The sequence below is a fragment of the Scomber scombrus genome, chromosome 7 (genome assembly GCF_963691925.1).
Source record: "Scomber scombrus chromosome 7, fScoSco1.1, whole genome shotgun sequence".
NCBI classification, from domain to species: domain Eukaryota; kingdom Metazoa; phylum Chordata; class Actinopteri; order Scombriformes; family Scombridae; genus Scomber; species Scomber scombrus.
Genome location: NC_084976.1, coordinates 25,307,714 through 25,330,228, shown reverse-complemented (window position 1 = coordinate 25,330,228; position 22,515 = coordinate 25,307,714). Strand labels below are relative to the sequence as shown.

The following is a 22,515-nucleotide window of genomic DNA, read 5'->3' as shown; positions in this document are numbered from 1 at the left end:
TCCCGTAGAGTCGACACAGCAGAGAAGGCGGTTAGCGAGTCGATTTAGGTAAACTACAATTGATCCTCTCCAGCTGTGACGGGAAAAGCCAAGCCGAGTCGAGCCGACCGGGCTAGCCGCTGACGTTAGCTAACTAGCAAGCTAACAGCAGCCACGCAAACCAGCACGCTGTTTCACTGAGGTTCAGCAGCAAATATAACATAATATGACAGCTTTAATCTTACCAGAAACGCCTGTGTGTATCCTCCTGCTGGTTAATTAGTTGCTAAGTGCCGATATTCCTCTTAGAACACCCTCCCTCCTCCGTATTTCCGTTATGTTTTGAACTTGATGCTGCGTTCGATGGACGTTGAGCTGTGCGGGAGTCACACACACCGACTGAGCTTCTGCGTTCGATGTGTATGTGTGTGTGTTCAAGCACAAGCACTTCTCCTCCCCCTTCACTGAAAGAAAAAAAAACCCCAAAATGACACGATGTGCCCATGTGTACACAAAGTCCCACTTCACCTTTTAAGAGAAACCAGCAGTAAGTTAGTGGAGAGTATTTAAGGAGGTATAATGGTAACGATAGTGATCAGTTTAATGTAATTTGTAGTAGAATTGCCACATTTAATGGGATGTAAGTGCACAATGTTAGGCCTGTGGGTTTTTTTTTTTAGATTAAACGATTTATGTGTATTTGGTTTTTATAAAGGTTAAACACGCCACAAACACTGTAAGTATAAGCAATGGAAACCAAAATCAGAGGATGAGGAAATTAACAATAAAAAGTCATAGACAAGGAGAGGCTTGAGACCTTTGACTCGAGTCAAGTGGCGAAATGAAGGACTTTCATTTGGATTTATCAGCTGTTCAGACCTACCTGAACACCAGAGACTTTAATCAATCAATCAATCAATCAATCAATCAAGGTTTATTTTTAAAGCACTTTTCATACTTGTAACACAAAGTAACAAACAAACAAACATAAACATAACTCTCATGAATCTGCAGTGAGGAAAAGCCAGAGGTAGGATAAAAATGTAGAAATTAAGAATACCCAAATAAATATATATAAAGGAAACAATACAATGAAGTCACTATAGAATAAAGTGAGTAAAACCAGAGTAAAATATAAAATAAAAGAGAGATAAATAAATAAAGTTAAATTGATAGCCAGATTAAAAAGGTATCAACGCTCTCTGCTGCTCTCAGGTCTTCAGGAAGGCTGATCCAGAGAAGAGGACCATAGTAACTTAAAGGATAGGGTCAGAATTTTTAAAAATCTGTCTTAAAACAGATTGCCCAAACTAACATTGAAAGATATGTTACTCTTGGTCATACTGGCTATTACAACATCCCCTTAAAATGTGCTTTTAATGTAAATGATGGGGGCCAATATATCAACACATGTGTCCACGCAGTCACAGAAACTTTTATGAGGCTTCATTAGTCCGAGTTGGTCATATCAAACTCTAAAATTAAAAAGACTGATGTTAAAAGTTATCGACTTGATTTGATTCATGTGGACGGCTGAAGCTTCATATTTAGTTCAGATAAACTTTTAAATACATCTGCATATGGCTCCAATTACTTACATTTTAGGCGCATTATGGAAGGATTTTCCAATGGTTGGTATGAATAGATGGAATGATTATGGTGAGAAAAAACCTGTTTCAGTTTTCATTATATATTATATAAATTTACAGTACAGATATATAGTATATAACTGTATTTCAGGCCTTGTTATAAATCCACCGTGATGAACCTGATATGACTTCTCTGGCGTAATTATTTAAATAAAGTCTCATATTCTAGAACTGGAATAAAATTAAAAGAAAGCAAAAAATTACGCATCTAATTAATGCAGGAAATTACTTCACAGTTAAGGTAAGAAAGGATTATTTCACCTGACTTGTCACCATGTACTTACAGGAACATGGTTGTTTCAAAAGTAACTACCCATTCTAAAGTTTTAAAATTTAAGAAAAGATAACCAACATATACATGAAATACTTGACTATATAAAGAAATTATCACTAAATTCTGTGGTAATCAGTACATTTTATATAATCTTGTAATTTTTTTTAATCAGAGTTAGCAGGTCCTTCAGCTATCAGCACAATGCCCGATCATCCACCTCTGTACCAATTATTTCATCTCAGGCCTTCTATGGCTCAACCAAATGCGGATGCTTTGGTGTCAGCCTTGTGGCATACACTCTTTCCTGGACAATATTTTGGAGAAAACCACAGGCTGGATCATGTCTTTGCCAGGATGTCCCACATACCAGAACTGGCAACCCTGGATATGTGTCCCTACTATTTTGACCATGTCACTTACCATCTTCCTACCAGAGACAAAGTGAAACACATGTGGGTACCACTACTTTGATTTCAACCCAATGTCTACAAACCCAAGAGTTATATTCACATTCAAGAGCTCCAACACTTTCATAGCACAGACCCACAGACTGGTGTGATTGTTTTTCATCTACATTGTGGTTAGCAATGCAGTTAAAGTGAGCCATTCTTAAAATGTCACGATTTTGACTTGAAATAGACTCTGAACTATTCCTCAGGTGTTCAGTTTGGTAACATCCCAATCTGCCTACTAAGGATGACGTTTGCAGCTTGATGTGCATTCAGTTCACTGATACTGCTGCTTTAATGCTTTAATAAGTGATCTTCCCCCCACTTGTGGCCTACAGGGAGAGATGCAACCTCAGGCTGCACTGGTTTGACACATGGGCAAACCTAAAACAAGAACAAGAGCGAGCTAATGAGAGGCAGAGGAGAAGTCTTTTAAGAGCTAACCAAGAACCCCAGCACAGCAGTGGCATCAATTTGACTCGACTTTGTCAACTTCAAGATCCAAACACTGGCAGGAGTTTATCCACGAGACAGTACATTTATCTGATGTACGGCCACCGCTGCTAACTGCCAACCTCCGAAGTTTTTCTAATAACACATTTTTTCTAATTACAAATTTTGTTCCTTTTCTGCTGTTTTACCTATTATATGGATGACACTATAAGTCACCCTAATACTTATTTTATTGCCTCAAAATTTTGGGATACAGAGTCTGAAGAGGTGCAGTAGAAACATCCATTTTGCTGACAGGAAACTCATCAGTAGTGTGGATAAAGTTCAGGCAATGCAACCCTGGTGGCTGCAACACTTGACTTACTAACAATGATCACAAGTAGGGCTGCTGCTGAAAATTCTTATCATTGTTGATTAAATAACTTTCCCAGTTAATAACTTGGTACTAAGCTGATACGTCCAAAACCCCACAGAAATTTAGTTTGATAGGCTAAAACAACCAGCTAATGCAACAATAATACAACATCATCATTCATCAGATGACAAAAAATATAGCAATACTAGTTTTGTAAGTAAGTTAACTATCTTTAATTAAGAGGCATACTGTATTTTTCAAGGCAGACAAAGAATCACCATCATATACTTTTTTTTATGGAAAACATCTTTAATGGATTTTTTAAGTAATGTTGTGTTAAGTGAGTACATACGGATACAAATGTTTTATTCTAGCTAGAGGTACAGGTATTTTTAGGAACCAGTAGAGTGCCTGTATAAAAAACACCCATCAGATGGTAATGTGTCTTCTCAAGGCTGTAGACAAGGCTAATCTGACATTAGGCCTTGTGCTGCAGTGGGTAAATTTAGTCCAAAAATCAATGCAAGTCGGGGACTGCAAATCCACAAAAGACACACTGTAGACACAGACACACAGACGTAAATCAATAACAAACTTGTGTGTCTGGACACCTCTTTTTTTCCCCCTGTGGTGGTTATTTTCTCTCTACTTGTAGAACTCATGCTCCTGCTCGTCCTTTTTGATGACGGTCTTGTAAGCTTTTTCGAAGTCTTTGGCCAGGACGATATACCTGTTCTCACGTACTGCCAACATGCCAGCCTGGACAGGAGGAAGACATTTTTGAAAAACACAAATTAATTTTCATATATATTTAAATGTCCTACACACAAAGTAAAATAAATTATTCACTACTGGTTCTCATTTTACTGAATAAAGCTCTGTTTACCTCCTGGCAGATGGAGTTGATATCAGCTCCAGAGATCTTGTCTGGTCTGGCCACATCTGTACATCAGTTAAGGACAACTGAACAACACGGTAATGCCAAAATACAAGCAAAACATCAACAAGTATTGCGCTGTGTTTAGATGTAAAAGAATGATGCAGTGTAAATGGCACAGTGTAGCAGAGTCACAGCTTTAGTTTTTCACTTTGCTTCAGTGGGCACAAAATCCCACATAAAAATAACAAAATAACCCTGTTATACACACACAAAAACACACTGTTATGGAACTAAAAAGGATACAGTCCTCCAGGTCCACCTCCTCTGAGAGGTTCATTTTACTGGTAATGGTGGAGAAAATGAGACGTTTCTGCCTGCGGTCGGGCAGGGGGAACTCAATCTTTCTGTCCAGACGACCAGGACGAAGCAGGGCAGGATCCAATGTGTCTGCTCTGTTGGTGGCCATGATGACCTAAGGGGGGGTTCAAATGTTAATAGAGGATACGTGATCATGATAATTTGTAGATACAAGATGACATAGGGTGCATTCAGTTCCACATAAAACATCACTGAAATGAGATGAATGAGCTGAACTAGGATGAGATGGAGCTATGGTATCTAGAACAGGGGATTGCCAACCCTTTGTAACGGGTAACCTCAAAGATGGAACCTCACAGGAGAAAACTTTGAACAATCAGTGTTTATTTTATTCAAAACTAACTTTTTAGGTCCCCTACGACAATGCTGGAAAACTAAAATACGTAAAAAATGTAAAATAAAAATCTATGCACTTTTAATTGAAGTCTTACACTATGCATTTCCATTGCTATTTTACAAGTAGAAACAGTCTAGAAATACGTCCAAACAGAGGAAAACAATTGCAGATATTGAACTGCAACTTAAATATTCAAATACAACCATCCTCTGTATATACTAAAGACTTAAAGCAAAACTGTATCTGCAAATAGCTTATGGGCAAAATGTAGATTTAAGGTTTTTAAGTTGATTGAATTGACACACAGCGTGCTGAATGGATCGCTGGTAGAGAGAGGGGCAGGCGATTGGTTTGACACTTCATGACAGGCAGCACAAGTCAGCACATCCAAATATGGTGCAGTCACAGGGAAACAGTTAAGAGCTTTTTCAGACAGGGAGGAGTTAGCTCACCTTGACATTGACATTCTGGTCGAAGCCGTCCATTTGATTAAGCAGCTCAAGTAAGATTCTCTGCACCTCCCTGTCAGCTGTAGAAGAAAACAAGGTCAGAGGGTAAATTTTGACTGATGTGACTGCAAGGCCGTAACCAAGAATACACATCTTAAAAAAAAGAAATCACTGACACTTTCTCAGAATCTGAACTCCATATAATATGACACACACAACACAATTATTCTACACATGTTCATACCTCCAGTCTGTGCATCAAAACGCTTAGTGGCAATGGCATCAATCTCATCAATGAAGATGATGGCAGGGGCATTTTCCTTCGCCAGCCGGAAGACATCACGCACCATACGAGGGCCTTCACCCAAGTACTTCTGAACAAACTCAGAGCCCACCACACGGATGAACGCCGCTGGAGACGCAGAGATTATGAAGAATCTGTTACTAAAATGCAGTATCTACAAAAAGCTATCACATGTAGCTAGTTACTGATGGTGTTGTTTTATGTAATGACATAATGAGTGTATTATAGTGTCTTTTGTTGTGGCTGGGAAGTGGCTTTAAGTTTAATTCATTATTAAAAGGAAAGACATCTCACTACACAGTATATCAAAAACACTGAAAATATATACAAGCAGTATACTGAGGATGCAATTACTCTACAGTGACAAACACTCTCTGATGTATCTCTGATATAGTGATCTTACCTGTAGTGTGGTGTGCCACAGCCTTGGCCAACATGGTCTTGCCACAACCTGGAGGTCCATACATAAGGACTCCCCTGGGTGGGTCAATGCCAATCTGGGATATGAGGAAAAAAGAGACGAGTGAATATGATTGATTGAGAGCTTAGTCTTGTCTCCATCTCCACTTTATGTAGTTATGCAAGTTGTTTTATATAAAAAGTCCTAAAAAGTTATTAAACATCTAGCACAGCGTTCCTGCTTTTCTAACTGAGCAAATCCCTTGCAAAGAGCATTAAGTCCATGAATAATCCATGCTGAAATGTCACATTTCTGTTGAATATCTGAGTAAGCGTAAGAATATCTGACCTGTTTGTAGAGCTCAAAGTGTGTGAGTGGCAGCTCCACTGCTTCTCTGACTTCCTGCTTCTGAATGTCCATACCGCCAATGTCAGCATACATCACATCAGGCTTTTGGTCTGGAAGCAGAAACGTAGCAAAGAGTCAAGTTATTCCAGCTCTGCTTTAAACAAACACAGCAAACTTTAACGCCAACCAATTTCAAACATTTTAATGGATAGAATTAACGGCACATGGGTTTGGACTTGATACGAATACAATCATCTGTGACACTAATGGGAAAAAACGTAGCCTCCATATACGATCATGGTCACACTCAGGGGTTTGCATTGTTGCTGTGTGGCCTGAGATCCTCTGGGAGAGCGTGGCACTGAATGTTTACCTGACGTCAGCATCATGATGCTACTGTCAGCTTCAGGAGGGAGCACATCTACCAGGGCGTTGCTATGCTTGTGCAGGGCCACTGAGGCGTTGGGCTTCAGCAGCTCTCTGTCGATGGTGCTCAGGATGCGCACATAGTAGTTGGACCCTGAGAGGGGAACAATGGTGAATAAAAGAAGAACCAACTCATTACACATTTAAATTTACACATACTTCACACTGAATAATTTAAATTTGATGGCAAACGGTTCATCTCTTCCAGGTTCTCTCAAACGACACTGAAAGCTTGAACATGATAAACCATTCAAATGTACAGATTATATGCATCATCTGCCATTTCATTCATTTTTAATTATCAGCTTCATATGCGTCAATATTTTTGTGTTGTTGATACATACTGTATTGTTTTCCATCTATTTATTATTATTTTAATGTTAGCAAGCATTTCATTGCTCTTGGGTGTGAAAAATATCCCCCTATTATTTAACTTCACATCAGGTTCTACATGGTTCAGTGAATTCAAGACATCAAGTTGTGGCTCCCACAACAAAAGGAATCTAAATCAAGATATAAAATATCTGTGAAAATCACAACAAGAAACAACAGACACTGCATGGGAAGATGTAATACCTCTTCTCCCCACCCAAAACACTGATAACCATTCCAGCCCAGTTCAAAATCTACCTAGTCTTTAACTGCTAGGACTTTAAGAGCAATGCATTTTGGCCATGAAGTAGTCATTCCTGCTGCTGAGATTTTCTCTATGTGAGATTTCCCGGTGAAGTTTATCACAGGTCTTTTTATACATTGGATATTTGTGCACTATTTATGAGCACAGCTGCAGTGCGGACTGTACGCACTACAAGCACAATCACTGTACATGCACTAGAAAAGCATTCTGCACACTTTAGTGTTTTGTATGTACAGTATTATTCCCCATCCTTGGTCCTGTTTTTCTTGTCGTTTTGTCAGATACAACAAACATCCAGCCACGTGCCTCAAAGTGCTTGGGGGGCTCTTTCATACCATGAGACTGTATGACACCACAGCTCCAAGTACCTCCCACTCCCACTAAAAAAAGACTGATGCCGTCATTACAATGTAAATTCCAGGAACATTGCACACATGTATATAATCTCAGGAATTTATGAATATTTCCAATTTATATATTGCAGATTTATTTATGCAGAAATTATTAACTGTTTATAGTATTTTATTTTATCACTTTCACCCTTACACTGCTACTTTTTTTCCCCACTGTCCTGCTGTGACAATTTGAATTTCCCTCAAGGGGGATCAATAAAGATACATCTTATCAAAATAATTTTTCCTCTTGTTGCAACCTTGTTTTCTAGTGTGCATACATATTTGGATTTAGATATCCGGAGCAAACTGGAAGTCTTTTCTAAACTCTGAGATATCCTGTCAACTTTCCTGTTGGAGTAATGTGAAATGTAGTTGGTAGTTGGTGAGAAGGTAAGCAGAGTCAAAAAAAAAGATGATACAACATATTTTTTCTATCTTAAATTGACATTTGACATTGTTTTTTCAGTCTGTGGCAGTATTTTATATGCTGATTATTATTTTAACAGCACCTGTAGTTGACCCAACAATGGCCGTGTTCTGGTCAACAGCTTCTAGGAACTGGCCAATGACAAGTGGGATGCTCTGTATCCTCTTCACCTCCTCCTGGGCATGGAGGAACTCTTTCTTCAGGTTCTTCTGTTCATCTTTAATGTACTCCTCTTGCACTTCCAGAAACTCCAGCTCCTGCTGTAGCTTCTGCAACCACACAACAAAAGGAGAGGAAGAGAGGACGATGAAAGGCTGCTGGATATGAAAGGACCATAAATATGCTTGCTGTAGATCACACAAACAATTTCCCCCTGTGTAGTGGGTTGGATGTAGAGAGATGAAGAATTAGATAGGAGCCTGAAAAGAAAATCTAAAATATGGATTTACGTTTCCAAACATAAAATTCAAACCAGACAACATTTTTAAAACGCATTTGCCTCTTTCCAATCGTTGTCCTTGCTGGCCATCATATGCCCCCTCCTTAAATGAGCCAATCCCATGTCATCTTCATGAAATTCTAATGAGCCCCTGAAGATGCTGAATAGTTTTATATGTGAGGTGGCCCGAAATATGTGTACAGTAACACATTTATACAATTTAAGTTAGTCTATTTAACAGCTGCATCAAAAGGTTTATTTCAGAAATGTTTAATGTTTTCAACGTGAGAAGTTGGTGTGTAAGAAAAACCTCGTCAGTGGACCTTGTAAATACAATCAGTTCAAAATGTATTAGTCTGTCCTCTTGAACTGATGAAACATATTAAATTCCCCTTTTGTTTCAACTAATATATAATACTATATTACACTTTTTGTGTTAAGTTTTTTTTATGGGGGCATTTGTGCCCTTATTTTAAAAGTAGCTGGCATAAAGGCTGACAGGAAACAGGGAGAGGGAGAGAGAGGGGAATGACATGCAACAAAGGCCTGAAGCCAGGTTACTGTAAAGCTGAAAGCTGTTGTAACTGTCATAAATTCAAGTGACATCCCTGCCTCTTTTTGTCATGAAGAAGCAAACAAAAAAAACAACAACAAAGGATGTGCCGGGATAACATTTCCATACTACGAATATCATCAAAAATATCATGATAAACAGTAATATAAAGATAATCATTACATTTTCCTAAAATCCTACAATTAGTCCTAAAATACAGTTAAATTACACCATGAGTGCCTTGGATTTTATTCACTAAACAGTGGTCTCTGTATGTTGCAGATTTGTTTGAAACCATCAATCAAAAATACTTTAAACTGTAAACGAATGTAGATAGTTGACTGGAAATCAATGTAAGTGCAGCTCAGTGTCTGGGTCTCCTATACACAACAATTTATATGTTGAAAATTCATGACTTTTTCTTACTGAAATTCACTGATTGATTTCTGCAGTGGAAGAAATGTGTAGAAAGTGTTATTTGATGTGTGTTAACAGTTCAATTCATTTTTTAAAAAGGCAGAGAAATTAGTTGTATCTGACCACCAGTGCAAACTGCCACTCTACACACCTTTTTCACATCACTACTAGGGCTGAGTATCGCTACTGGATACCTTTGAGGTATTGACCAACATAAATCGATACCAAGTAGTATCGAAATGTCTCCCATCAAATGATACCTGAAATCAGTCCTTTTTGCACCCAGAGCTAAAAAAATGTGGCTATTTCTACTGACTTGCTCACAGGCAATCAACGCAAGCGTTCTACAATTTAATGTGAAATGTGTCACCAACAACCCGTCTGCAGTGGTGAAGTCACGGTGAATATGAGTTAGTGCACTTAGCAGTCCAGCAGCCGAGATGCCACCTAAGTGCCGGATAAAAACAAGCGCACAAAATGTGTAATGGGTATCGAATGAAGTACTCAATTGGTATCACTTTAAAAGGTACTTGGATTGGTACTGGTGTCGTAATTTTCTATTTTTTTTAAATACCAGGCAGGAAGCTGGAGAGCTGCTGTGTTTTCACTGTGTCCTCTGAAAACAAAAACAATGACGGTATTGATATTGTCAGAATGTTTCACCACAGTACATCAGTACTTTTGAAGCCAACAGTGGGTGAGTTTTAAAAGATGAACTGTGGGTAGATTATTCCTTATTAATACTAATGTGTGAAAAGATGTCTGACCTTGTATCTGCTGTAAAGGTCCTCCAGATCTTCTGGTTCTGGTGCCAGGAAGGACAGTCCTGTCTGGGGTCTGGAGCTCAATACTGCCGGCATCTCGTCCTGTGAACAACACGACAAATACACATTTAAGCCTTTATTACACGCAACCTAACGGGGTAGAGCAATTTGTCAACAGGCGTATCCAACACTTAACTCCTGTAAAAGAGAAAGTAATAATAATAATAATGCATTTTATTTAAAGGTGCCTTTCAGAGCACTTAAGGACACCTTACACACATAACACATAACAGTGCATCAAACGATATAAATCAGGTAACAATGATGTGGAAGTTAGTGCAATTTTGCAAAGATAGATCAATAAATATGAATATGAATACATAGTGCGATATTTAGTGCAATATTTAGTCGCAAAGGACAGCAAAAAAATCTACGTTCACAGAAACCCAGATAAACAATAGCTGTGTGTTCAGCTCCTACAGTCACCAGATTAAAAGGAGATGTATTTCTGTTGTTGGGGTTAAACTTTGGAATAAGGCTGACTTAAATTTGAGAATGTGTAACTCACTATTGATTTTCAAATGAAGGGCTCTTTTTGAGAGTTACACATTGAAATAGGTAGTCTTTTTTTTTTTTTTTTTTTCTCTCATTTTCATTATCATTTTTTGGTGGGTTGCTTAATTTAATGTGGGATTTTATGTAGGATAGGCTTTTCAGTCATTAACATCATACATGAATTACTTTATGCTGTTATTTAGAATCGATATACTTATTGTATACTGTAAGTACTTTCTGTTTGTTGTGTTGTGATGACTGAATAAACACTACTACTACAGTCACCTCCCAGAAAGAGACGACGACCAGCTAATCTAGCTTTAGCTCGTTAACTTTGACAGCTAGCAAACGCCATCATTTTCTTTTCAGCTTCTGTTTTCAATCATGTAAATAACGAACCCATCCACCAAATGATAGATATTTGGTGGATACATTTTCATAAATCCGTCCATTTACTTTAAAAACAAATGTCACTTCTTCTCATGCTAATGCTAGCTGCTAACTTGCGTGACATAGCAGCTGAGAATGAATTGGCAGGTTTACATTTCGACACTGATAACGAGGTAACAAATGCAAAAAAAGACTACACCAAACACGTATGGTCAGCAACACTCTAAACCTCATATTTATAAAAGCCTACATCGGACACGCTGTCGATTTAAAGAGCAAAAACAAGGAAACAATCTCGCTAATTCTTACCGGGCTCTTTTCCACAGCTACGATGTCCTCCATGTTGAATTTGCCAACCGATTGACGTCCTGACGTAGGGCGTAAGCAGAGGGGTGTCTGGGTAATGGAGTTCATAACTGGTCATCCATGGAGTAAGTATTTACAGGGTTTGGAAGGTTACTTTGGAAATGTAATAAAGGTTACGGATGAATAGTTACCAGGGGTGATTTTAGATTTTAGCACCCCCTAAAAATAAATAAATTACTATTGTTTTTTGTTTTTTTTTCATTAACTATCTTAGAGTCCTCTCTGTAGAAATAGGTCATTGTTTATTCTAAACCATTATTATTATACACTATAGTAGACCACTCTACTATGTATTAATATTTCTTGTTGCAATTTACATTATCCAGTCAAATGAGTCATTTAGTAGGGGGCTTGAATACTTGCAAATTCTCATTAAGAGCTGAGCTCCCCTAAAGGTCTGATCCTTGAATTGCCCCTGATAGTTACCCTATTTAAAATGTTAGAGATGTGCTTCTATGTGATGTTACGTGTGGCCGTCTGAAGTGTGGAAGTAGCAGCTGAAAACCAATACATTTCCTGTGAAGGATCAATAAAGTATCTATCTATAGCAATCAATCACATTCTGTCTGACAAAATTTGCTGTACAGTAGGGTAAAGAAGTAAACCAAGTGATTTACTCAAGAACAGTACTTAATTAAAGTTTTTAGGTACTTGTACTTTACTTGAGTATTTCCATTTGGTGCTACTTTATACTTCCACTCCACTGCATTTCAAAAGATTGAAATGCACTGCATTGTGAAAGATGACACCAGTGGTTTCCAACTTTTTGAATTTTGAGGTTTTGAGGTTTTACAAAAAGCAGCATTGGGAACCACTGGACTAAACTAGCTAACTGTATATAAAGTAGTTAAAACTAGCTCCACCTCCAGCAACTACAACAGTAACATGCTGCTCTAACATTGATGCTTCAGTATTAATAATCTAATGATGTCATATATAATAATATATCAGTCACTGCACACTTCTATTTTAATAATTTAACTACATTTTGCTACTAATACTTATGTACTTTTACTTGTGTAGGACTTACTGGTAATGCAGTATTTTGACATTGCTTTATTAGTCATTTGACTTACTTTTACTATATTGTTTCTACCACTGAAGCTGTTGATGTGATTACTGTTGTAGGCTGAATTGGTAAGTTTTACTTTCCCCCATCTTTTAAAAAATATAAAAGCAAAAGAATAAATAATAAACATTACAGCAAATAGCATAAGATTTATATGGATTACATGACAATAGTACGCTTTTTTTTCTTTTTCTTTTTTTTCACTCAACCACAAACTGATGAAACACGGTTTTTGCCTTCACTGTGCAAGTGGGTGTGCATGATCATATATCCTGTTGCAGCGCAGGTGGTCTCTGATTACCACAATGGTTTCCATTCCGGTTCAACTGAAAAACCCTTCAAAAATATTAAATATGAAGATGATAGCATGACAGCTATGTTTTCCTATGTGGGAGCACTCATGGAAGATTCACACCACGTATCAAGCAGTGCATCAGACTATGCATTGTTACCTGGTGGGCTAAAATGTCATCATCAATACATCAGGGTCTAGTCATAATAGTCACAGGCATATATTTGATAAGATTAAAAGTCAGATAGCTTGATTCCATAAACAGCAGCAGACAAAACAATCTCCACTTAAAGTCCACGTACTTGCATGTTATGGAGATATCGAAATTGCTCATCTGTTATTAAATTGTATATGTTAAAACATTCAGGATTTCTCTGTCATGTTGGCCTAAGCTTGACGATTCATTCCCTTACTTCAGAAGCAGCAGTTAACAAGTTGAGTGATGCAGAAACTATAACTTAACAGAGGAGATGGGCCATGGTACCTTAAGTTTAACACCCATTCACGTCTCGAATCATGTGTGACTCATTTGTGCAAAACCGCATTTAAAATCTTATCTGAAGTTTATGTGAGGCTTCAGTCAGGATATCTGTCACATTTATAGTACTTGTCTGTTGAGCTGTGGTGTAAGTATAGTCACAAAAAGAGGGACATTGGCACTAAAAAGACTGTAATGTTGAAAGATATCTACTTGATTTGACCCATTTGGATGACTGAAACTTCATATTAGTTTTAAATAACCTTTTGAATACATTTTTTCACAGAGGGAGGATTTAGACCCCAATAACTTACTTGAAGTGCATTATGAAGAAATGTCTTCTAATGGCCTGAACAGGAGGAATGATATCAGCAAGAAGAACTTATTTCATGTATTTGGGAAAAAACCATGACCATGTGTGTGTATGTGTGTCTGGCTCTGCTCTCTCTACTTTGTAAGGGGGTGTAGCCAGTGAGTTAAACGTAATTGTTAATCTTTTATTTTACTCACATTTCAGTTGATAATAAGATCAGCTTCTTTTTAGTGAAGTTTGTTTTCTGTTACTGGTTGTGGTTAAGGTGTAAGTACATTTCTTTATTGACTTAATTTGAAAAAAATAAATAAAAAAAATAAATCTCAGGGTCTTAACAGTCTCAAAATAAATGAAAGTTTGAACATTTTCAGTTTCATGACAATTGAATAAACTCTGCTGATGAAAACTATGCATGTAATACAGTCGAAAGGTCCAGAACAAACAAGTAACTTGACCTGGACTTACTTTGGTTATTGTACAATCCCAAACTATACAAAAAGACCTGACTACAAAATCCTGTTCTGAGTTTTAACACCAAAAGGGCCACATCCTGTGACTTTGCTTTCAGTTTTAAGTGATATAAGTGATTTATAATAAGCTTCATTTTATTTAAAAAAAAATCTTCAATTCTTTGCAGAAGTTAAGAAATTACATCTTTACGCTATAGGCGTATGAATTTTCACATTACCTTTGTTTACATTTTGAAAATAATATTCTCCGCCCTCCTTCCCTTATCTTAAGCTGAGGAAGTGGTATAACAGAAGACTGCATCTTTCATGCCTTCAGTCGAGAGACATGTTTAAGATCCTTTTGTCGGAGTTGCGTCACAGCTCCGTTTTAATGAAATGGAGATGGACCCAGTGGATGTTTTTCAACTTTATGGTCTCAGGTAAAACTTTAAATATTTATGATTTGTGTGTGTGTTTGTAATATAGACTAATTCATGTATTGTGGCATTCAGTACTGTGTGTTTAGCTGTAAGCTCTGGTCTAAATATATGTTTGTAGGCAAATCTAAGCCTTAGAGCTGAGCGCATTTGCATGTGATCAGGTTTCATTCAGGTATTTTTAACCTTAATTCAGTGGTTTCCTTGCTGCGGTGATGACACAGATATGTGTATATGTATATATATCTGGTGGTGATGTAGCAGCTACAATAAGCTTCAGCTCCATTTATATAAAACAGCTGCCTGTAAATTCAGTTTTTTACAAGGCAAATTGCTTTTTTCTTCTTAATAGCACAAGTGGGTGTTTTACACATTTGTGAGACTGTTCAGACTTGGAAAAAAACAAAGTAAATATGACAAAATATGAATTGGAAACACTAACAATTTTTTACCACACCATGTCTGGGACTTTTCTACATGCAACGAAGCTCCACAATCTGAGGATGATTAGTAATATCTTCCAACATCAAAGCTTGATTAACATGCCATAACTCTGGATTAAGATCAGCAAAAGTTTAAGTTTAGTTTAAGTTGAGTAAAAGTTGATTAATGTTTGACTGCCATTGGCCAATATTTTAGCAAGTGGCAACCTCAACAATTTTAAACTGAAGCTAACATTTAGTAGAAGATTCATATCCTTACAATCATACCAGCAACTGAATCTGTGTTGCAGGAAAATGCCGACTTCTCCTTTACAAAGAAAAAGTGTGAAATCCCTAATTTCACTTCTGCCTTTAAACCTGAAAGATCCTCCCCAAACATAATGACATGTATTTGTCCAATATGGGATTTCCCAGGAAACTTTTTTTAAAAAGTCCACTTGTTTCTATAGAAACTCTTAAAATTACATCTGGTTTCTCCCTCATTGAAAAATGATTAATGATTGGTTAGAAAGTATTGAGTCTTAAAAGTTAAAAAAGAAACCTCAGGGTATAAAACGTTGCTTCTGAGATCAATGGCTGAAATGTTATGTCCATATTCTTCAGACCCATAACGTATGATTCCAAAGTGCAACACTCAAGTGCTTCACTCTCAGTTTTGCACAAGATTAGTTGTTTTTTACACTTTGGTCATTGCTTTGACCCTGTCACCTGCTGCTCTTTCACATCATAAAACCATTTTAATAGGTGGTATAGTTCACATATGACCTATTAAAATTGTGGTATTTCTGTGGAAGATACTTTGACAGGATATGATTACAGTTACCAAACATCCTGCATTATTTTTTTATTTTTTTGTTTTCTTTTTTTATCTTTTCTCAGGTACTCGCTCCCTGGTCACAGTACAACAACCTGCCTGGCTTACCGCTGCTCTGGGTCATGATGTTATCATGCCATGCAAACTCAATCTCTCCCACAATGAGAAAATGCAGGCGACACCAGTTCTGTATTGGAAGTACAACTCCTCAGTGGATGTCTACCCCCTATCTGACCAATATGAAGGACGTGTCAACCTGGTGGACGACGTAAACTCTACAGACAAATCCATACTTCTCAAAAATGTGCAGTGGACCGACAGTGGAAAGTACATGTGTAAACTCTCAATCATGACAAAGACAAGTTTTAGGAAGAAAGGAAATGAAACTTTACTGATTGTTCATGGTAAATATAAAGCTTGGGATTTTTTGTTATTGCTGTAAAGGGGAAGTCAACAGGGAGACAGAGAACTGAGAGTGTTTTATTAGTCTTCATCTGCAGGTTTACCTGTTGGGTTTGGCTCAGATTAAATTAGGTTCCCATTAAAGTATAAATTCAGGATCCCATTCCGGATATAGTAGGTTTATATAGGCTAAGGGCTCAAATATGCTTCATCAAATACAGGTAATCTTGCAGTGATGTATCAGCTGTGGTTATCTACTTGATCTATGTGATCTCATGGGGACAGTTGTCATAGAACTTCCTAAGAAATACTGACAGGTGTAAAAAAAAACAAAAAACAAAACATCCCCTTTTGGCCATTGATGATTAAGTCATGAATAGATATAAAAGTGAACAAATATATGCAAAAGTCTGACAATTAACTAAAATCTTACAAGATTATCTGTATGACAATGTAACACAGAGTTCAGGGTCAATGTTAAAGGAACAGGTAAAGGGCAGTCCTGAAAACATTCATTTTAAAAGCTTCTCATGGCCTACATGAAGATACACAAGCATGCATGTGCTTTATCTGCAGGCTGAAGTTGAGATTTTGAGAGCCGCTTTAAAGGTAATTCATTCTTGACATGACCCCAAAGTGGTGCTATGCATATAAGGATGCAGCAGTTCATTTGGTTGTCCAGTAGATAAGTAGACATTGGGGAATTTAAAGGCATTTTGGTCCATTTTACTCAGCACATGTTTGGCTTAGTAGTGATTTTGATCGTGCTGGGGTAGGAGTTATGGATAACCACAATCCAGATTTAGTACTGATATTTATGATTAAAAAACATTACAGCTATTATTATATCATTATTAACTTCTATAAGAGTTAAATGTAAAATTAGCACTTGGTTGGGGGGGTTAAGTGCAGAGTTAGGATTGGGGTTTGTGTAGTTAAGTCTTGGATGAGAGGCATTTACATGTATTTTACTCGCCTTGTTATTGTTGTCTCTCTGTAGTCCTGGTAGTTCTGTAGTTCTGGTGTCTTAAATCAGGACAAGGGAATAATATTATTACATTCATCTGGAGAAACTGAGTTCTTGGGCATGCAACTAAAGAGTTTTTGGAGCAGCACATGTGCAGGAACCAAGCATTAACTTTACCTGACTGTTCTGACATGTGGTCCGCTTAACCAGGCTATGCATCAGATATGCAAGCGGCCTAAACACAGATATGAATAAGGCAGAATCTGTGTCACTAGTAGGAAAACAAATGATGTATTGTGAACATAGCCATAGTTACATATATATAAAAGTCAGAGTTAATCTGAAACTGAAATAGAAAGGTTAAAAACTGCTGTATCCATTAGCACTGGAAGTTGGAGGGGCAGCTCCCCCCCTGTGTAGTTTGGCCCATTTGGTTCTGATGCACACATTTAGTAACGTTTTAGACAAACAAAACTATTTAACATGGTTCAGTTATTTCACAACGTTAAACCCACTATACTCAGTCATGTCACCCTTGTCTGAGTTTATTTCTCTATTATCCTTATGCAGCATGACTAATTTATCCTCTCACCAGAAGGTTGTGTTTAAATGGCTTATTTAACCTTTATTACCTTATTTATTAGCACTGTTTCCCACAATGCATCTGTGTAGTTGTAGGGCTATTATAAAGTTATACATGGCAAAACCATGATTGAGTTTAGTAGATACATTAATGAGGTTCCCGAGACCCTACATGCATCACACTGGGACATTATTGATAACAGTGAGATACATTTGAAAAACATTCTTTACATGTTTAAATATGAATATGTGAACAAGTAATGTAATAACTATGTTGTGCACTCACACTGTTACATTAACGTTCAGTTGTTCTGATTGTGCGCTCCACATTAAAAAGTATATGGCTGTAACAATTTTAATTAGATGTTATTAAACTGGTTTCTCATGAGCATGTTGGTAGATGGGGTTGATGAGACACTCTGTGCAATAACTTTGAAATCTAGACAATACCACAAATACAAATGTGTGTGTGTGTTTAAGATTGTATGTGTCTGTGTGTCATTTCAGACAACATGCTCTTCAACCTCAGCGGTCACAATGACTCTCAGCTCCAGTGTGAAGTAAACGTGACCCGGGATCCCAGAATTGTTTTGTCCATTGTTCAGGATGGATGCAAATTCCAAAATGAAAGAGATCCTGTGCCCACTCTGCCCTACGCCATGCTCTCTGAGACCATCTCTCTGAAAAGCAAGGGGAAATATGAGTGTCAACTGCATCTGAACGAAGATTTGATCATGAAAAGCATCTTCCACTGGAATCCACTGGGTAATAATCTCCCCTCTGATCTAGCTTTCATGTATGCTTAGTACACAATTTCCACTCCACACTCCTCAGATTTTGCTATTAAAAAGAGGCTAATCTTACATTTGGAAGGTTAAATTGGTCATTATAAGACTATAAATAAGAGCAATGCTGTATCTCTTCTGTACCACTCCTCCCCACAAACATTTATCAAATACATTTTTTTGAGTTTCTGTTGGTGGCACTGTTGTCTTTTCTCAGTTATGGCAACTATCACTGCACATATAAACCCAGTTCCTTCTGTACTGATTCAAAACAAACCAGCATTGATTCTGGTAAACACAGACGCATCATTTTTAATCTTTTGTGGGAGACCCTGAAATTCTACTTTATTGCAACTGTAAACAACTTAGATTTACAATTGCTCATGTTTTCCATCAGCCCAACACTAAACTTAATAACTGATTTCTAAACCTGAATATAATGTCCTGTTTTTTCAGTCAATGATATGTACACTCACTTATAAATATAATCAAATGATCCATGTCCAAAGTGTTCACTGCTTCTGCAGTTCTTTGCCCTTTGTCTTTGACCCCTATGAGTTACTTAAGCAGTCTTAGCAGTTTTGGCAGACTGCAGCTTATTTCAGAGTGACTTGTGGAGAACTGTTGCACCAGAAGGTGGCAGCATAGTCAAAGTGACATTGAACTGAAGCTCCAGACAGAATTGTTTATGTTACACAGCAGGTACAACACATCAACTCTGACATCTTTTCTGTAGTTCAAGCAACATTTCTGTTATCTAGACCTTGTCCCACATGTGAAAAGAAAGCCTTCGAACTAAAAGCTTTAAGCATGAAACTATGAGTGGACGTTATTTTACAGCAGGCCAACTTCAAGCACTACCCAGAAGTGATTCAACATTTGACTTATTTAATCTAAATGTTTTCCTCTTAGTGGCTAGAGAAGGTGGAGATGTTGAAAAATGTTCAGCAACTGGTGCTGGTGAGTCTAGATTTCTGTCCCAAACAGCAGCCAGGGCTCGCTTTCTGCTGCTTATGGTGTTACAGAAAAATATTTTTGTTTTTTGTTTTTTTAAAGATTTATTCATTCAAATTACAAAAAATACATTTTTTTTATTAAGATGTAAAGGTATCTAGCCATACAGATGGTTGGTCTTGATGTTTTTGTAATTTAGGTTGACTGATCCTTTAGTTGTAATGAGTTTTTTCATGAGAAAAAAGTACAACACGTCCGGCACTATGTGTGATTTAATCTTTGGACTGCACTTCACTTTTTTTTTGTTCCTCAGAGCCAGTTGTGGTGTATCCAGAGCCGTGGTTCCTGTACGTGGCTCTGCTCCTGGTGCCCACCATCATCCTACTGTGCCTGGCCACTGCCACGCTTCTAGCCAGATGCTGAATGGCTCAACATCTGGCTGGAATGGAGAAGCTTAGCGACATTGATTCAGGTTGCCAGTAGAGAAAAGGCATGTTCAATATCAAAGTCATTTTTAACCAGCTTTAAGTTAAAAGAAGAGCACTCTGGATGAAATTAAAATATACGATGAAATAATAAACAATAGTACCCTATAAAGAAGACAAATTTCAGTAAATTGTGATATTTAGCGCAAAGCTATCAACGCACTTCAAACGGAAATGTGCTCCTACATTTACAGTATGCTGCACTGTCCGCCTTACAAAGAACTACTCTCCTGAGACTGAAAAGGTGATTGCTCTTATTAGTCTTTGGAGACATTTCTAAACAAAACTAACGTGGCCAAACTCTTTGTAATGAAGGGACATATTTATGGTTATATTATTTAGAAAATGATGTTTTATATGAACATACAGAGCATTCTATGTGATTAATCTTCCTGTTTTTTGCAATTTTCAACAAAACCAAAAAAAAGCTCATATGGCCTGAGTGTCCCAAGCACATTTCACAAAGTTTGATTTTGAATAAAAACAAGAACATTAATGCAATTTTCTGTATTTACGCACATATTGTCTATGTACAGATGTCTACCTGTGAGTCTGTTCTTCTAAAAGTCCAGGTATAATATTTTAATCAGTGTTTTTTTTGTTTTTTGTTTTGTATTTTGTCAGAGGGGACTGTGTGTCTTCGGCACCCATTATCTGTAAATAATCTGTAAATAGCAGGAAAATCTGTTAAATTCAGTTAAAAATCTGACATTTCCACATCATCTTTTTCAGCTGAGATACCTCAAAGTCCCTCATCACTTTGCTTATAGTCTGCAGATATAATACAGTACTGTTAGGTCACCATTAGATTTGTTGTTTTAGCAATGCTATATCCATATATAATTATTATTATCATCCATCAATGCATCAAATCTTCATTTTTGTAAAAGAATAACTGAAAATAAGTTTATATTTGCAGATGATAAAACATGTTTATCCTCCATGGGTCTCTGTGAATGAGTTATATTTATCCTCGTCCTCTGGTGTTGTCACTATGATTGAAGTTAATCCACATGTTTTTTTAAAAAAATGAAAAGGGACGGTGATGGAATTAGGGACGGGAAGGTCACACACACACACACACACACACACACACACACACACACACACACACACACACACACACACACACACACACACACACACACACACACACACACACACACACACACACACAGGAATGGTACATTTGTCAGGGCAAGGACAGGGATGCAATCAGCACAGTAATCCTCGCCACTGGCATAATGAAATGGCCAAAACGAGAGATCAGCACAACAAACTGTCCTGATTCACAGTAGAAATTAGACTTTATTACAACATATTCATATTTATAAAGTATTATTATCAGATAATAATTATGATTAGCTTTTTAAAATCTGTTTTTGTCACACTAGTCTTCAAAGTCTAAAACCTTAAGAGCACGCCATACTGAATGTAACCCCACATACAACCACCTGTGTATAAACTTTGAATCTTTAATGTGTTGTGTATTCTGACTTCTTGGATTTAATGTGCTTAATAAATTCACTCATTAATCAAATTAAAAACATTTTTAAAAAATTGATAAAGTTCTGTCTTTAAATCATAGTCTTGATAGATGTGATATTTGCACACTGGCTGCTCTGTGTGCCGACACGTGGGGCTCCCTGCAAAGGATGGAAACACCACATAAAACCACAGTTGCCATAACAACGGCTCTATACCTCTCCCTCCTCCTCTTCTTCTTCTTTCTCCATCCCTCTGCTGCAATGCATCACACCCTCCCTCCTCCTCCTCCTCCTCCTGCATGCACCTCCCTCCCCCAGCCTTCACCCATCCCAAAGACTGATTAGCGTGGCATCCTTCCACTGACACACCATGTAATTACAGAGGGCTCCTGATTATTGTGTGTTGTGCGCCCTCTTCCCCCCCTTCGCTTTTCCTCAATTTTTTGACGCCTCGGTCAGCATCTCCAGGAGGATTATGCGGGTCTCCAAAATACATTTCCCAACGTGTGTCTCATCTTGAAGGCGATACGAAGAAAAAAAGGAAAAGGAGGATTTTATTTCGCTTCTTTTCTGTGTCGCTCTCTGATCCTAAAATCTCTCCGATGGTCCCCGGTGTGACAGCGGAGCTACTTCCAGCCTCTGGCTGCCTGACGCGGGATGGAAACCGTCCACTTCTGACCCATCAATAGGAGGAGACGTGTCGAGCAAAACAAAAACCCCAGGATTGGATTTAAAAAAAGGGGGTTTGATAAGGAGGTGACAGGTAAAAGGGCGCAAAGATGCTCCGCTTGCCGCTGTTGAAGTTTCCTTTTTTCTTTTTGCAAATTCCCTGATTTGAGACTAGCCGCTTGTTGATTGTAGTGTCTCATTTGCTCACCCCCTCCAAAACAGTCACACCCTATTCTAAATTCATCGGAATGCACTTTTATTTTAG

The 22,515-nt window shown here is 37.6% G+C and overlaps 2 protein-coding genes across 2 annotated transcripts in view; both read right to left on the bottom strand.

The window, feature by feature from the left end:
• si:dkey-199f5.8 (beta-1,4-galactosyltransferase 3) overlaps positions 1-365 on the bottom strand; it is a 33,913-nt gene extending 33,548 nt beyond the window's left edge. The window contains exon 1 of the mRNA XM_062422288.1: positions 225-365. The gene's annotated coding sequence lies outside the window, so the exon portion shown is untranslated. The remainder of the gene's footprint in view (positions 1-224) is intronic.
• Positions 366-3,447: 3,082 nt separating this feature from the next.
• On the bottom strand, positions 3,448-11,605 carry psmc4 (proteasome 26S subunit, ATPase 4). The gene is made up of 11 exons (XM_062422745.1): positions 11,568-11,605; positions 10,317-10,415; positions 8,223-8,409; positions 6,629-6,775; positions 6,256-6,365; positions 5,911-6,004; positions 5,448-5,615; positions 5,207-5,283; positions 4,343-4,511; positions 4,046-4,101; positions 3,448-3,918 (listed from the first exon to the last, which is right to left on the bottom strand). Exons 1-11 carry the CDS (start codon positions 11,598-11,600, stop codon positions 3,805-3,807), a joined length of 1,254 nt encoding a protein of 417 aa, XP_062278729.1. The 5' UTR covers positions 11,601-11,605; the 3' UTR covers positions 3,448-3,804.
• Positions 11,606-22,515: the final 10,910 nt, after the last annotated feature.

Bases quoted from the DNA above. Each gene is read 5' to 3' on its own strand.
- psmc4 (XM_062422745.1), bottom strand. From the start codon at position 11,600: ATGGAGGACATCGTAGCTGTGGAAAAGAGCCCG. The intron at 6,776-8,222 runs GTGCTGTTAAAA...TTCCCCTCTCAG, and splicing joins CATTGTTGGGTCAACTACAG to GGTCCAACTACTATGTGCGC. The intron at 4,102-4,342 runs GTATCCTTTTTA...ACTGATGTACAG, and splicing joins GGAGGTGGACCTGGAGGACT to ATGTGGCCAGACCAGACAAG.